Source organism: Mauremys reevesii, linkage group 1 (assembly GCF_016161935.1).
Source record: "Mauremys reevesii isolate NIE-2019 linkage group 1, ASM1616193v1, whole genome shotgun sequence".
Classification (NCBI taxonomy): domain Eukaryota; kingdom Metazoa; phylum Chordata; order Testudines; family Geoemydidae; genus Mauremys; species Mauremys reevesii.
In genome coordinates, this window is record NC_052623.1 from 353,628,128 (window position 1) to 353,645,137 (window position 17,010).

At 48.1% G+C, this 17,010-nt stretch overlaps 1 protein-coding gene across 1 annotated transcript; it reads right to left on the minus strand.

Annotated features, from left to right (window-relative positions):
* Nucleotides 1-876: 876 nt before the first annotated feature.
* Nucleotides 877-11,374, minus strand: LOC120395367 (tubulin alpha-3 chain). Its single transcript, XM_039519716.1, has 4 exons — nt 11,280-11,374; nt 7,114-7,357; nt 4,430-4,578; nt 877-2,287 (listed from the first exon to the last, which is right to left on the minus strand). The coding sequence occupies exons 1-4, from the start codon at nt 11,280-11,282 to the stop codon at nt 1,310-1,312; spliced, it is 1,374 nt and encodes a 457-aa protein (XP_039375650.1). The 5' UTR covers nt 11,283-11,374; the 3' UTR covers nt 877-1,309.
* Nucleotides 11,375-17,010: the final 5,636 nt, after the last annotated feature.

A 17,010-nucleotide genomic window follows, 5' to 3' on the forward strand; every position in this document is an offset into this window, starting at 1 on the left:
GGAGGTCGGGCTGAGCCACAGAACCTCACCCATCCCTAGAATAGGCCCGTAACCACTGGCTGAGGTACTGAAGTCCTTGAAGCAGGTTTTAAAGACTTCAAGTTGCAGAGACTCCACCATTTCCTCTAGTTCAAACCAGCAAGGGGCCCATGTCCCCAGACTGCAAAGGAAGGCATCCCTCCCCTGCCCATCTGACCTGGGCGAAAATCCCTTCCCAACCCAAAGTATGGCAATCAGAACCTGAGCATGCAGGCGAGGCTCACCCACCAGACAGCTGAGAAAGAATTTTCTGTAGTAAAGGGTCTTATTAGGCTACTTCTTCCATAGCTTCAAGCCTAGGTGACAACTCTATGGATGCTCCAGGGCTGGAGCACCCATGGGAAAAAGAAAGAAAGAGTTGCAGAAGTTTAGCACCAACCAGCAGCCATGCTCCCCCCCTCCCCACAGGGCCTCCCACACACCGGTGGCCTGGAGGAGTGCTGCCTCACCGCAGCATGCAGGAGGCACTGGGAGGGGGTGTGCTTGAGGGAAGGGGCAAGCACTCCCCAGGTAGAGAGGAAGTTGGCACCTATGGCCTCAACTCTTGTTAAGAAGTTCACTCTTCTGTCCAATAAACTGCAGACTAGGAATTTCAGGGCTGGATCAGTTTTCAGAGAAGAGGGCAGCCTCCTACTGGGGACAGTTTGCTGCAAAAGTGATCTCTGCTGCATTTAGTGAAAGAGGGATGAGCACATTATATAGATCTCGGAGTGGGGAGTCTAGGTAGCTAAGCCTAATTACAAAGCTAGTCCTGAAACATGGATTTGGTATTACTTGTGGATTAGTGCAAAGTCACACATTTAAAGACAGCCTTAGGAAGTCAATACAGCAGAGAAGTTAAGCCAAATAATTTTTATTGAAATTACACAAGACTTACATAGTCTAATGTCACACACTGTTTCTAATAAAAAGGTGCTTTAGCAGTAAAAGAGACAGAGGAATCTTCATGTTTCGTGCAGGAGAGTATTGCAAGCTTTAGATCTTTTGGTTCATACATTAGTATCTTTGCTCCTAAAAAAAAATCTGCATCAAGCTGGTGCTTTATCAAATTTCATTTCAGAGACCTAGCAATGAAGCTTGATAGTTTCAGCAAGTATGCGCTCATGCTACAGAGAGAGTTGGCCGCATTCAATTATGTAAGCATAAGAGGGCATAAAATATGTCAATTGGTAACCTTGATATTAAGGGAGAATCCTGTGAGAGATGCTGCCTGAGCACGGTCACAGCTTTAGCCTGATTAACTGGAGTTTGTACTGATTTGAGGTTTGAGTTAATACTCATCTTCATCTGCCTCATCCCCATCGGCAGAGTCCCTGCCAACTTCCTCATAGTCCTTCTCTAGAGCAGCCATGTCCTCCCTGGCTTCAGAGAACTCCCCCTCCTCCATCCCCTCCCCCACATACCAATGCACAAAGGCCCGTTTCGCGTACATCAGGTCAAACTTGTGATCCAGACGGGCCCAGGCTTCTGCAATCGCCGTGGTGTTGCTCAGCATGCAGACGGCCCGCTGCACTTTAGCCAGGTCTCCCCCCGGCACCACGGTGGGAGGCTGGTAATTGATGCCCACCTTAAACCCAGTTGGGCACCAGTCCACAAACTGGATGGACCTCCTGGTTTTGATGGCTGCTATAGCTGCATTCACATCCTTGGGCACCACGTCCCCCCGGTACAGCAGGCAGCAAGCCATGTATTTGCCTCGGCGAGGGTCACATTTCACCATCTGGTTGGAGAACTCAAAGCAAGCGTTGGTGATTTCAGGCACCGAGAGCTGCTCGTGGTAGGCTTTCTCTGCTGAAATTATGGGCGCATAGGTAGTGAGGGGGAAATGTATGCGGGGATAGGGCACCAAATTAGTTTGGAATTCTATCAGATCAACATTTAATGCACCATTAAATCTCAGGGAAGCAGTGACAGAGGACACTATCTGTCCTATCAGCCTGTTCAAGTTGGTGTAAGTGGGACGCTCAATATCAAGGTTCCGGTTGCAGATGTCGTAAATGGCCTCATTATCCACCATGAAAGAACAGTCTGAGTGCTCCAGCGTGGTGTGGGTGGTCAGGATGGAATTGTAGGGTTCCACCACCGCAGTGGAGACCTGTGGGGCAGGGTACACCGAGAACTCCAGCTTGGACTTCTTGCTGTACTCTACTGACAGGCGCTCCATCAAGAGAGACGTGAATCCAGAGCCTGTGCCTCCTCCGAAGCTGTGGAAGACCAGGAATCCTTGAAGGCCACTGCACTGGTCAGCCTGCAAAAGAAATATTTGTTAATTTCCTCCACTCAATGATTTTATACTATTTAATCTCATTGCCGATTAACAGCGGACAGCAGGATTAGTCAGCAGTTCCGATAGTGAGTGTCTGTGCAAGAATAAAGTTCCAATAATTCTCCTTTTCCTAGAATCACAAGAGTGTAGAACGAGAAGGGACCTCAATGGGTCACCTAGTCCAATCCCCTGCCTGCAAGGCAGGACTTCATAATAGTAACTAACAGTTTAAGAGGAATGTTATTCAGCTTTAATTTGGGCCTTTAAGTTACTCCTTGGATGTTTCCATAGGAGATCATTAGTTAGTTTGGGTGTTAAGTGACAGCTCCAAGTATTCTGTCAGTGTGCTATTGCATGGACATCTGTAAACCCTTCAGGCAGCGTATCACACTCCAACATCCACAGAGCACTTGTGCCAAGTGTTCTATCAGCTAGTTGTCCTAGAACTAGCCAATAACTCCAAACAGTTGATGGTGGTCCTGCTTTGAGCAGGCGATTGGACTAGATGACCCCCTGACGTCTCTTCCAACCCTAATATTCTATGCACTCAGTGTTTCACAATCACTGAAATGTAAGGGCTTGGCTACACTTGAAAGTTGCAGCACTGGGAGTTACAGCGCTGGTCATGCAGCTGTGCAGGAACAGCGCTGGTGTGTGGCCACATTTGCAGCATTTACAGCGCTGTTGGGAGTGCTGCATTATGGGCAGCTATCCCAGCATTCAAGTGGCAACAACGTGCTTTTCAAAAGAGGGGGGTGGAGGGTGGTGTACTGTGACAGGGAGCGGGGAAGAGAGAGAGAGAGAGAGAGAGGATTTTTGGAGCCAACACTGTGTGTTAGCTTCCTGGATTTGAAAAATAAATAAATAAATAAATAAATCACAAAATGTTTGCGAACCCTTAGTCTTAATTGCAAACAGCCTGCATCCAATGCTGTTTCTCTGTCAAGCAAACATTCACTCCCTGCCTCTCATTTGATTGTTCACAGCCAGGTACAGATAGCTCCTGTTTGCTGTGATCAGTGTTTGTTTTTTTAGATAAGCAGTTCAACGGAGCTCCGATCGGAGTTCACAACAAAACAAAGAGGCTGCATAACAAAACAAAGAGTAATTTAGTTAAAAGCATTCTGGGATATCTCCTTATTCCCTGGAGGCCAATAAAAGCGCTGGTGTGTGTCCACACTTGATGAGCAGCGCTGGATCACCAGCGCTGCAATTGCTACACCCCAACCTGACCAGGTGTACAGCCAGCGCTGCAGCCAGGGAGTTGCAGCGCTGGATGTGCCTTGCAGGTGTGGACGGTTACTAATTGCAGCGCTGGAAAGCCTCTACCAGCGCTGCAACTTGCAAGTGTAGCCAAGCCCTAAGTTGCTTTTTGACAGCTTGGACTCTGAAGTCATTTATGATATGGACACTTGTCTATTTAGCTAGTGGTTCTCAATCCAGTTCCAATTTTATGTAGGCCACCTCAGCTATTCAAAGGTTACAAGACTATACCAGGGTTCAAAAAGGAACCCGATAAATTCATGGAGAATAGGTCCAATCAATGGCTATTAGCCAAGATGGGCAGGGATTCAAAACTATGCTCTGAAGTGACAGGGGATGGATCACTTGATGACTCCCTGTTCTGTTCATACCCTCTGAAGCACCTGGCACTGGCCACTGTCAGAAGACAGGATACTGGGCTGGATGGACCATTGGTCTGACCCAATATGGCCATTCCATGTTCTTATATAGTTTTATAATCTACTCACCAAGGCTGGGATTTGACACATTGATAAACTCAGGGCCTTGCAGTCTAGGTCCCACACGATAGTCACCAAGTACAAAGGACAAGAGCCCCCAAATCTGATTATGAAGCCATCTCCAAGAGAAGTAACAGCTCCTGAGCTAAGACTTTAAGGGTTCTTTTGAAGCAATGAACTTTTTTGTACTTGGCTTGCAGTGCCCATCACAAACATTGGGTTAGGACATCAGAATGCCCTGTTAGCCTCTTGTTACAATCCCCTTTTTAAGTGATTACTGCCCTTCTCATAACCCCCACTTCTCCCAACCCCTCCAGACTCAAAGACTAATTAGGGAGGTGCTTTAAGACACTGTTTTAGAAGTAAGTATTTGTCTACTTGCCATTTTGCGGACTCTACCCAACACGGTATCAATGATTTCCTTCCCAATGGTGTAGTGGCCCCGGGCGTAGTTGTTGGCAGCATCCTCTTTGCCGCTAATGAGCTGCTCAGGATGGAAGAGTGCACGGTAGTTCCCAATTCGGATCTCGTCTGCAGGAAGTTGGATTATTGGTTAAACAGCAGGCAGTTAGCAGACTGGGGATGTTAGAAGCATGTGACTATCATTGCTAGCAAAGCCGTTAAGAGTCTGAGAGACAAGCTTCAAGAAAGTCCAGCATGAAGTGGAAACACCCATGTACTGAAGATACTGTAGGAATTTTCAGAGGAGGGGCCTGGGCAGGGCCGGCTCTAGGTTTTTGGCTGCCCCCACCCCAGCCCTGGGGTCCCTCCTGCACCCCACTGCCACCCCAGCCCTGGTCCCTGGCAACTTGCTCCCAGGGCGGGTCATTCAGCAGGAATTTTGGATGTGCACAGAACACAGACAGGATTGGTTCCCATACAGTTACAGAGCTGCAGTAAAGTGGAACAATTTTCAGCTTGTGTGATTGGAGGATATCTGGATGCATATATATTATAAGACTGTCTTCCATAAAAGTTGAGGTGCCTTTATTCTTTTGTTTCTATGGGGAATTTGCCAATGCAATATCACTGTCTTTCTTTTAAACAAATAAAACTAAAAAAAGGCAATGGCTGTTGAAAAATAGCCATTCCAGTCCTAAAAACCACTGGAAAGCATTTCTTGCTCAATTTTATCCTACTTTTTCTACAGCAAGTTACAGTGGATCAGTATACTTGATTTCAGAGAAATGAAGTAACAGCTGCCCAAACTGAGCTTGAGCACTCCCAGATTTGAACACCTCAAAATTCAGAAGGCAGGTGCTAGATTCCCTTTCTGATTAGGGAAATCTGGAAAGGAAAAGTCAATTTCTGCTTCCGGGGCTCAGAAGTGGAAATCCTCCTACGTGCCTGGTACTGTATCTAAAGCTGCCCAGGTCCAGAGCCTCCTCTCCCTTACTTTTCATTTTAAATTCTAGTGGGATCCATGTACCTCCCTTGCTAGGCTTCAGATAGAGAGGGGCACTGTCCATTTAGTCCACCCAATTCCTTCTTTGGGGGCTGCAAGGTGAGGTCACACCAGTATCCCTAATCCAGTCTGGGGATGTCTTCTGAAGGGGATACCTGGGCCAAAGCCTTCTACTCCTTGGGCACACTTGTTCCCCATTCACAGTGCCACCCTGCTCTAGCGGCGAGCTCTCCATTCACAGCAAGCTGAAGCATGAGGTTTCAGCTACCATACTCCCTCCCCCTCCCTTTCTTGTTGATAGCGGCCAAGGGAATGCTGGGAAATGTAGTTCTTTCCCTGCTCCAGGGCTGGCTCTATAGGCAGAGAGCTAACCAAGGAACTACAGCTCCCAGGGCCCCCTGTTGGTTCTCAGCTCCCAGGCTGGATCCCTGCCAGCTGCTGCCCCTGCAAATGGGCTGCCCCAAGCAGCTACTTGCTTTGCTGGTGCTTAGAGCCGCCCCTGAGCCTGGGATTGGTGAGCTAGGACTAAAGAAGAGTGCTATCTAGAGCGATACTCACAAGTTTGCTCAGGTAATGCACGTAGGACTTGACTTCCACCTTGAAGTCATGTTCTGATTAGTGTTACGGTACATTTTAGGATGCTGGCTGGGTTCCAGTGTTCTGTCTGTGGGATTACAGCTGTTATATGAAACTTGTCTATTTGTCTTGTTTACTTGCACCTCTGAATTTCTAGTAGCATTTTCTCTAGGGGTGGCATTAGATGCTGCGGATTTATAGATTAAGGCCAGAAGAAACCATTGTGATCATCTAGTCTTACCTACTGTAGAACACAGACCACAGGACTTCCCCAAAATAATTCCTAGAGCAGATCTCCTAGAGAAACATCCAGTTCCCTGACTGTTAAATTCAGCATGTTACACAGACCACTCTGCTTCTTCCCCCTGCCATAGGAGATTTGTTCTTTAGTTATTTTCCCCTTAACCTACAGGAAGTCACCCAGACCCTAAAACAAGATTTCTGGCAACAAATCACTGAAGTCCTTAGGAACCCAGTGAAGATGTCTCCTGGGTTAAAAAAAAAAACCGAACACTTTACAGTGAACACTTATGGAGAGGTTTCCAACATAACAAAAGAGACTGTGGTGATCTACTCAGAGAACCACCCTTCTCTACTTCAGATTGTTGAAAAGTGTGACGCTCGTTTTCCACAGGAACCAGGTAAACTGGTTTACACAGACTTCATGGGGATGCTTTAGTAGCTGGTATCAAACAAGCTGGCCTGGGCCAGATCCTCAGTGGGTGTAAGTCAGCATCGTGCCACTGAAGTGAGTGGAGCTAGGCCAGTTTCACCAGCTGAGCTTCTAGCCCTCTATCCACAAGAGGGAAATGCCACGTAAGAAAGCAGAGTCCGAAGTGAAATGCTACACACCTCCTAGTGTAGGAGGAGTAACCGATTTGCCACGTAGAGTCCTGTCTGGAATTAATGACACCTAAAATACAACACTTCATGATTGGACAGTGTCACTAGGGTGCAACCAATGGAGGTTGCATCCTCTGACTTGCCATCAGGGACATTAGCCATTAGACCCTCCCACCAAGAGACTGGAAAGGAAGCTAAAGAAGGCTCTGCTGCATATTTAGGGGTCTGTCCCATTATCTTACCAATAACCGTGGGTTCCAGGTCAATGAACACGGCTCTGGGCACGTGCTTTCCTGATGCAGTCTCACAGAAGAAGGTCTCAAAGGAAGAATCCACTTGTTCAGTCTCTGGCTCTATCGGTTTAGCTGCCTTGTTGCTGGGAATGGTCCCATCCGGTTGGATTCCGTGTTCTAGACAATACAGCTCCCAACAGGCGTTGCCCATCTGGACCCCCGCCTGGCCAATATGGATAGAAAGACACTCCCTCTGGAATTGGGGACAAGTCTCATTACTGCTTCAGGTTAACGAGATATCACACGTTGTGGCTACTAGGTGTTAGCTTGAAAGAGCAAAATACAACTGCCAAGGCGATTTCCTACATGCAGACATTGAGCCCAACAGCAGGTCTTGGTCTATACCAGGGGTAGGCAACCTATGGCACAGGTGCCGAAGTCAGCACGCGAGCTGATTTTCAGTGGCACTCACACTGCCCGGGTCCTGGCCACTGGTCTGGGCAGCTCTGCATTTTAAATTTAATTTTAAATGAAGCTTCTTAAACATTTTAAAAACCTTGTTTACTTTACATACAATAATTTAGTTATATAATTGTAGACTTATAGAAAGAGACCTTCTAAAAACATTACAATGTATGACTGGCACCCGAAACCTTAGATTAGAGTGAAATAATGAAGACTCGGCACAGCACTTCTGAAAGGTTGCCGACCCCTGGTCTACACCTAGATTTCTGGGAGAGAATCTCTAGTTTTCAGGTAATACACAAAGAGTTTAGACCATCTCTAACAGAGTCCTGTATGTGACAGTACCCTCGATGCAGGGTTTTCCAGCCTGGGGGCAGGTGGGGAGACACAGGGAGCAAAGAATAAGAGCTGTGGACCAATCCAACCCAATGGGCACCTGCAGTTTTAATTTATGCAGCAGATAACCCACTGGCCTTCTATCCCCCCCCTTGCACAGCCTCTACTGGCCCAAGCGTGTCTCAGCTCCAGCAGATTCTCAGCTTCTCACAGAAGGCTCTGCATCCAGAATCCACTCAAACTAAATAATTCACCCTCCCTCCAGAGCTCCAAGCAGCATGTAGCTGGTGAGAAGGAACTGAGAAGCCACATGAGTGTTTAAAAAAAAAAAGTAGAAGAAAGCAAGAGAAGACAGGCTGAAAGAACCAGGGAGAGAAGATGGACCAAAAATCTAACTATAGGGTTGCCAAGTGTCTGGTTTTAGACTGGAACACCCAGGCGAAAGAGGACTCCTGACCGGGCCATTAGAAGTCCGGTTGACAGCACAGCGAGGCTAAGGCAGGCTCCCTGCCTGCCGTGGCTCTGTGTGGCTCCCGGAAGCAGCAGCACAACCCTCCTCCGGCTTCTAGGCATAGGAGCACTTACCTCAAGCAGCTCCCAGAAGCAGCAGCATGTCCTCCCTCCGGCTCCTACACATTGGCACAACAAGGCGGTTCTGCGCACTGTCCCATCCGCAGGTGCTGCCCCCACTGGCTGCAATTCCTAGCCAATGGGAGCTGCAGAGCTGGCATGTGGGGTGGGGGCAGTGTGCAGAGCCACCTGGTCACGCCTATGCGTATGAGCCAGAGGGAGGACATGCTGCTGCTTCTGGGAGCTGCTTGAGGTAAGTGCCACCTGGAGCCAGCACCCTGACCCCCTCCTGCGCCCCAACCCCCTGCCCTCCAAATAAGGTGACCAGACAACAAGTGAGAAAAATCAGGACAGGGGGGTGGGGGCGTAATAGGAACCTATATAAGAAAAGGACCCAAAAGTCAGGACTGTCCCTATAAAACTGGGACATCTGGTCACCCTACCTCCAAACCCCTCAGTGCCACCCAGAGCACCCTCCTGCACCCCAAATCCTTCATCCCCAGCTCCAGAGACCACAACTGGAGCCCTCCCCCTGAGCACCAAACCCCTGCCTCCACCCTGATCCCCCTCTTGTGCTCCAAACCCCTCATTTCTGGTCCCACCCCAGAACCTGCACCCCCAGCGCAGAGCCCATACCCCCTCCCACACTCCAACCCTCTGAGCCAGCCTGGTGAAAGTGAGTGAGCAAGTGAGCATGGGGAGAGCAAGTGACGGGGGGGGGGGGGGAAGAAGAGGAGGGGAGGGAAGGGGCGGGCGCACCTTGGAGAGGGGGCCCAAGGGTGTTCAGTTTTGTGTCAGTAGAAAGTTGGCAACCCTAGTAACCTAGCCCAGTGCAAGGGAACATAGCGGCTGTCCATCCACTGGTCCTCCACAAGGACATCTGCACTAGGAAGATTTTGGCAGCCCTGGCTTTAAAGGGTTAATCTGAAAGATGCCTGGCTTCTAGCAACAGTGTCATGGCCTTAGGGTATGAACAGCCAATAAGATGGTCCTGATTTAGTGTTTGGTTTGTGTCTTACTGAAATGTTTGTCTGTTATACACATTTCCCTCTGAAGTAATGCTTATAGTTTCCAGAGATCTAGAGACCGATGCAATGGAGGGGCAAGGGACTATTTAGTATAAATAAAACAGAGCTTCAGCAACTAGAATAGCTATAGCAATAACCTAGAATTAAAGGTACTTCTTTAAACGCATGTTAAGTACTCAAGCAATTATAGTCAGTGAGATGCCATGAGGCTACGTAGCTCCTGAGATCTCGGGAGGTAACTCCAACTCAGCACCCCAGGTGAGAGATGAAGGACTACAAATTTGCCAAGTCACATGATGTGAAATCCAGATGCCAGCTGGCCGGATTGCTCTCATGGGATTGGAAGATCTCCCACTAGCTTCTCATCATATATTTGCCAGAGACAGAATTTTAGTCCAGGCCTGATTTATCATCACCCCTAAACTGGGGCGAGAGCTCAGACCGAAGGCCTTATGGTGGGCCTCTCTCGAGTGGGCGTGACCACTCCTGATTCCATCTGGCTGATATTTGAAGTTCTCCATCTCACAGGGCTGGTATTCGTACTATTTGGGAAATCTGTTACTCAGCTCGCCCATCCCCACCATTTAGATAGTTGCAATAGTTCTTAAGATGTGGCTAAGGTCACCACCGTAGCCATTTCCCCCAGCTTTAGCCGGGACAGCTGTTTGGATCACTGACCTATTCTAGTCCACAGAAGAGACAGCACCTGCTCCCAACATAGCATGGTTATTGGGATTTTTAAAATGAGTGCGTGGCAAATGGAAAAACCCTAGTGGAACAGCAGGAAATGCAAGTTGAAATAACAGTTTGCTTAGGAATGCAGTTAAGAGGTACCAGATCAACACTATTTGCATCCTGCACCAAAATAAGCTGTGTTTTACAGCATCAGGCTACAAACAGAAGAAACGTTGTTGTCCAGATGATTTGCCTTTAAGTTGTCATGAAAGTGTTAAATTTTTGTAACAGGCAAGTCCCTAGAACAGCACTTTGAAGTCTGACTTTTCAAAATAACTTTTTGCAGACAGTAAACTCCTTTTCCTTCACATTTTAGATTAAAAATCACATTCAACAGCATTCCACGAATTTTTTTTTAGAACAATATACTTAGAATACAACAAGTCACCTTATTGTAAACTTTCTGGGTAGTTATGTAGATTGCATGCATTTGTAAAGCTTGTATTTTAAAGCATGAGTATCAACACTAAGCTTTTTAGAGTCAAGATTAAATTAGAAATGCTAAGAGACAGTTGCAACTTTACTCATTTAACAGACAAGCCCTTGGGATTACAGTAGACAAAGGGAACATGGCAGCTCATAAGGAAAAAATTATCCTCTGCAAAATACATTAGTTTCATGCATTGTTACTGTTGCTGAAGTGTTAATTTCAAGGGGAAAGACCACAAATATACTATACTTTAAAAATTTTAGCCTGCCAAAAAACATTTGTGCCTCTATATAGACCAGTTGCAGATAAAAAAAAACCCCAACTCCTATTAAAAGTTAAACACTTAACAAGTCTACTGGCACCAGCTGCTCATGAGCTGAAATCTTAGAGAGAAAAACACCAGAGTGAGGGGGCCATTTAGAATAATCCAAGGGCTAGCTTTTACCTTATAAGGAGCAAACTGTTGGTTCAATAAACTACAAAGCAAGCAACAATTAAATGAGAGAGCTGCTTTGAATTAACATCCACAGAGGAAGGACTAGGTGTATAGATCAGTAGTTTTTAAGAACCCTGTACATTAGCACTAATAGAAATAATAATGCATGCCTTACCATGATGGCTTTGTAAGCTTCCTAAGATTTAAGCAACCCAGCTGCCTCTGCCTCTCTTCCTGGAACTTTATATCCCAGTAAGAACTGACTCCACCTGAATGTAAAGAGGGACTTTGCTCATTTAAAGGGGCAGAGACCCCTTTTTTGGACTGGCCTGAAACACAATCCCTTAGGGGCCGGATTCTGTGCTGACTTGCGCTTGGAGCAATCCCACTGATTTGAAGAGGGTTGGGTGGGATGTAGTTTGGCCCCAAGTGTTTTTCAAAGAGGGATTTGATTGAAAAGTAAGTAAATAAACAAATAAAACATGAGGGTTTTATTCTAGCTGAAGGGAAGCTTGTGCTGTGTCATAAGGATAAACTAACCACTCCCAAGCCACAGGCTGGCACACGAGTGTGCCCAGTTCTTATTATTTAACAGTTATCCACATCCTGATTAGTAACAAAGCTGTCAGTGCTATCTTGTGTCCTGCCTACTCTATGGGCATAATCCTGCAACTCAGTCTGTGCCAAGGACCCCACTGCCATTCATGGGATTCCCACCTGGGCATAGGAGTCTGCCCGTGAGGAGTGACTTACAAGGTCAGGCCTCTGTCTGTCTTATTCTGCTCCCCTGTGTGACAGCTGGTGAAATCCAGCCCTGCGTAGAGAGTTCGCCCAGTGCATCACTGGAGGCCCCCATCCTGCAAACACTGAACTCTGACGTCCATGGATCTGCTCCCATGATTAGAGTTATGCACGCGCACAAGTGTTAGCAGGTCTGGATTTGAGCCCCCCAAATAGGAATAAAGTGGTGCCCAGAGCTTAGGCAGGTCCTTGGCACAGGGGTAAATTTCATCAGTCAGCAACTCCTCACTCTGTGAACAGTCTCCTTGACTTCAGTGGGCTTGTTTACACTGTCTGTCTAGCTAAGGCACTGATCTGGCCCCCATTACCATGGTATCTGAGCATCTGACAGGCTTTCTTGTGCTAATCCTGCAAACACCTTGTGAGGCAGGAGGGGGCTATTACCCCCATTTTAAAGATTGGGAAACCTGAGGCACACAAAGACCAAGTGACTTGCCCAAGGTCACACAGGAAGCCTGTAGCAGAGGAGGGAATTGAACCCAGGACTCCTACATCCTGGACTAGTAGCCTAACCACCGGACTGTCCCATTAGAACTAGCCTCAAACATTCAAACCAGTTTTAGAACTGGTGGCACAGAACAGGTGTAAACAGCCTGAAGTGTTTTTAATGAACCAGTAGCAAGATCAGTTAGTAATACTAGAGGGCCCCACCATGTGTCCGCCCCCTTGTAACCAGTTTAGTATAAGCAGTTCAGGCTGTCTAGGTCTGGTCCCAGGCTTAGACTCAGGCTTGAGCCTACACCCCACTCTGGCTACACACAAATCTCTCAGACTTGGGCTCAGACCTATGGGTCTTAGGACCCTGCGGGGGTGGAGAGTCTGAGCACGAGTCAAGCCAAGACCCAGGGTTTGAACCCTATTGCTTTGCAATGTAGACGCAGGCCCCCTCCCCCAACTCGAGTCCCGGAAGTCCACCAAAAGTATCCCACAATCCCATATGGTCCATAGCTGATGGAATCATTTGTACCAAATTCGCCTGGGGTTTGAAATTTTGCCCAGAAATATGGCAGGGGCGGAGTGCAGAGTGGGGGAAGGAGTGTGACAGTGCGGTTCTGGCGGGACCCAACTGAGAGTGCCAAATCAGGACCAATTGCTCAAACAGGGCAGTCAGAGCCCTAGGCTGGGGTTTTTCCACCTCTAAGGCAAACCAAACCAGCCAGACAAAGAGGACTTCGGTCTTACCCCACTGGCTAACCACAAGTCACACAAGCAATTTCCTTAGACACTCCAGTCTCCCAGTATCACCACCAGTGCACTCGGTCCTGGGGATGAATGGTTATGAAAACCAACACCCCAATAAAAGAAAAAGGTTCTCTCGATCGCAAAGGACCAAGCCCCAGACCCAGGCCAATATACACATCAGATCTTACCCACAAATCACGCTGTTGCCAATCCTTTAGAATCTAAAATCTAAAGGTTTATTTACAAAGGGAAAAAGGTAGATATGAGAGGTAGAATTGGTTAAATGGAATCAATTACATACAGTAATGGCAAAGTTCTTAGTTCAGGCTTGCAGCAGTGATGGAATAAACTGCAGGTTCAAATCAAGTCTCTGGAGTACATCCCCAGCTGGGATGGGTCATTCAGTCCTTTGTTCAGAGCTTCAGTTTGTAGCAAAGTCCCTCCAGAGGTAAGAAGCAGGATTGAAGACCAGATGGAGATGATGCATCAGCCTTATATAGGCTTTTCCAGGTGTAAGAACCTCTTTGTCCTTACTGTGGAAAATTACAGCAAAATGGAGTCTGGAGTCACATGGGCCAGTCCCTGCATACCTTGTTGAGTCACAAGGTGTGTTTGCCTTCTCTCCATGGGTCAATTGTATAGCTGATGGTCCTTAATGGGCCATCAAGCAGGCTAAGCAGAGCTAACACCAACTTGTCTGGGATATCACCCAGAAGCACATCACCAACTTGAAATACAGACAGCATAGAGCCAATATGCATAACTTCAACTAAAAATGATACATGCACACAGACAGCATAATCATAATCAGCAACCCATAACCTGGTTTTAGACACCTTATATGACCCCCTTTACCTAAGATTTGGTGCCACTACGGGACCTTGGTTGCAACCCATGTTCTATATGGTCCCAATTTATATCAATAACGTCACAAGGAGGATGGCTGGGAAGTTCTCTGTATTTTCATGCAGCCATAGCTGGCTAAGTCATGTGGAAGCTAACACAGCAGCCTGTCGATTCCCTCATGAATTGTGACCCAATCCTGGGTGCTGATAGCTGCAAACTTTTCCTCTGGCAGGAATTCCAGGCAGGTAACCACATTTCGGGGAGGGGCGTATTTTCCAGGGCCACCTCCCTAACTGACCAGCCCACTGCACTCCCAGATGTGCAGTTCAGTCACTATTCATTTGAATACTTCAGTTGCATACGCTGCAGGTCCCCCACCAACAGCGTGGAATAACATCTCCCTTCGGGGGCGGGGCCTCAGGGAAGGGGCGGCGTGGGGGTAGGACCTCGGGGAAGTGGCGGGGCCTCGGGGAAGGGGTGGTGTGGGGGTGGGGCCTCGGGGAAGGGGCGGGGCCTCAGGGAAGGGGTGGTGTGGGGGTGGGGCCTCGGGGAAGGGGTGGCATGGGCGCAGGGCCACGGTTTGGGCACCAGTGCACCCCCATGCACTTTCAGGGAGCTTCTGCCACTCCTGCGTGGAGCTATTTGAGACAATAACCCTCTGTGCATTGCCCTCTTCCAGCCCCATGACCTCTGCTGGCTTCGGTACCTCCACAGCTCACCCACTCTGCAGCAGAAGCCTGGGCCAACGTACCCACCTGGACCATTCCAAGAGGAAGCGTTTCTGTGATAAGCTTATGGGTTGAAGTTCTGGACAGGGCCATCGAGTCGGTGCAGTACCAAAGAGAGAGGACTGACGGCTAGCGGAAAGGCCTGGAGAGAGGCAAGAGGGAAGGCTCAGGCTGGCTGCACAGCTTGAGGAAACGGTTTCAGGTGCAATGGGGTGAGTGGGGAGTGTTGGGGGGGCTGTAGGAAAAGGGGATGTTGGTGGGCTGTGTGGTTGGAGGCTGGGATTTTGGAGGCAAATGGAGGATGTTGGGGGCTGGGGCCAGTGGGGCTGAGATGCCAGGGACTGCAGCGAGTGGGATGTATGTCAGGGCTGTCAGGATAAGTGGGGGCTGGCGGAGAGTTGTGCTGTCCATGTGGGGTGGGAGGGGCATCTTTGTGTGCCACGGGGGGCGCTCTGCCGGTCGTCGGTCCCGCGGCTCTGGTGGACCTCCCGCAGGCGTGCCTGCGGATGCTCCACCGAAGCCGCAGGACCAGCGGACCCTCCACAGGCACGCCTGCGGGAGGTCCACTGGAGCCGCCTGCCGCCCTCCCGGCGACCGGCAGAGCGCCCCCCACAGCATGCCGCCCCAAGCACGCACTTGGCGTGCTGGGGCCTGGAGCCACCCCTGAATAGATCCCTGCATGGGTACAAAATTTGTATCCGCATCTGATCCTCACTCTGCAAACAGGGTCTACAGATATCTGCATCCGCGGAGGTGGACATGTGAGGATAAAAGTGGATAGCCGCAGATTTGGAGGGCTCTACCTATTCATGTCATGCAGCGCTAGCAGCAGCAGAGCTAGCACGAGATCACAGCAGCACCTAAGTTGGACCCAGTCACCTTTGAGGGAGGAGAGGGGCAGGAGGGTGTGGCTGGGGGTGGCTGAATCAAAAAATTCAGGCAAAAATTGCTTCGGGTAAAATGAAACATTTTGTTCTACCCAAAATGAATCATTTCAGTTTGATTTCAAGCACTTTTACTGTTTTTTAAAATTTTCCCCCAAATAAAAGGAAATTTCGAAATGAAAAATCAAAATGTACAAATTAGTTTTGTTTTGCTTTTTTCAAAATGAACAATTTGCCCCAAATTGACACAAATTCGTGAAATGTTTCGGCGTCGCTGACTCTGTATTTTTCACCCCAAAATAATTTGGGTTGAAAAATTTTGCCCAGCTCAACAGGTGACGCAAGAAAGTTCTACAAGCCAAACAAAGTTCTTCCAGGGTGGATTCCTTCCCCCCCCCCCCCCCCCCGGATACAAAGGTTGCAGTTACCACTGTGGCTTTTAAATCCTAACTCTTCCATCGCTTAAAACTTGATGACTAACTGTGATGCTTTAGTACAATTCTAATTTTCATCTCGAAAAGATACTTAAGAAATAAGTGCAAGTGTTTTTTTAAAGATGAAAATACAAGATGGCTTTTTAAATGGCCTCAAATACTTAGCCACAAAAGAACTCCAATCACCCTGAGCCTTTATGGCTTAAAGCTTTATTCATAGATTCCAAGGCCAGAAGAGACCATTGGGCTCATCTACTCTGACCTCCTGTATAACACAGGCCCTAGAATGTCCCCAAAATAATTCCTAGAGCAGATCTCTGAGAAAACTGTCAGATGGCGAATCCACCACAACTTTTGGTAACCTGGTCAATGTAATTTATGACACTATAAAGGTCTAAGATGTCTTGAATCCTCTAGATAGCAATCTTTTAAGGCAGTATAAGTGCTTAAACTACCAACATTGCCAAGTGTGTAAATTCTACAGAATTGGTCACTTTGAATCCTGAAGGCCAACAAGTGCCTACTGACAAGTGTTTTAAACTGTGCATAACAATGCATATGATCTTTGTTGTAGGTGCAGCAGTGATCTGTATGCTATGTATAACCTGTATGCTCAAAAGGTCTGTTACACCGTCCCCACCCTCTTGTCTCCTCTTCCTCTCTGAATACCTGTGGAGTGGCTTTCCCCCTCCCACTCCCTCCTGGAATGCTTGTGGGATGGATGGGCTGCTTGAGCAGCTGGAAGATCAGAATAGCTCCCAGGTAGACAAGGTGTCTGGCACTCTGATTAGGCAGCAATTACACGCCCAATGCATGGACACTGCATGGACACTGCCCGAGGTGGAGTTTGACCAACCAGATGCGGCCAAGTCATCTCTAGTCGTAGGCCATGAGGAGCAGGTCCTTAAAAGGGGAAGGGGCCATGTGCTCGGCAGTGCACTCACAAGATTGTATCTCCCGTAAAGGCCCTTCACCCAGACCGCCTGGCCAGTGGTTCACCACGTTGCACTTCATCGTGCCTCGGGAAGACT

Coding starts and splice junctions, on each gene's coding strand:
- LOC120395367 (XM_039519716.1), bottom strand. Junction 4,579..7,113: donor CCTGGAACCCACGGTTATTG/GTAAGATAATGG, acceptor AACTTCCTGCAG/ACGAGATCCGAATTGGGAAC. Junction 2,288..4,429: donor TGGGTAGAGTCCGCAAAATG/GCAAGTAGACAA, acceptor TTTCTTTTGCAG/GCTGACCAGTGCAGTGGCCT.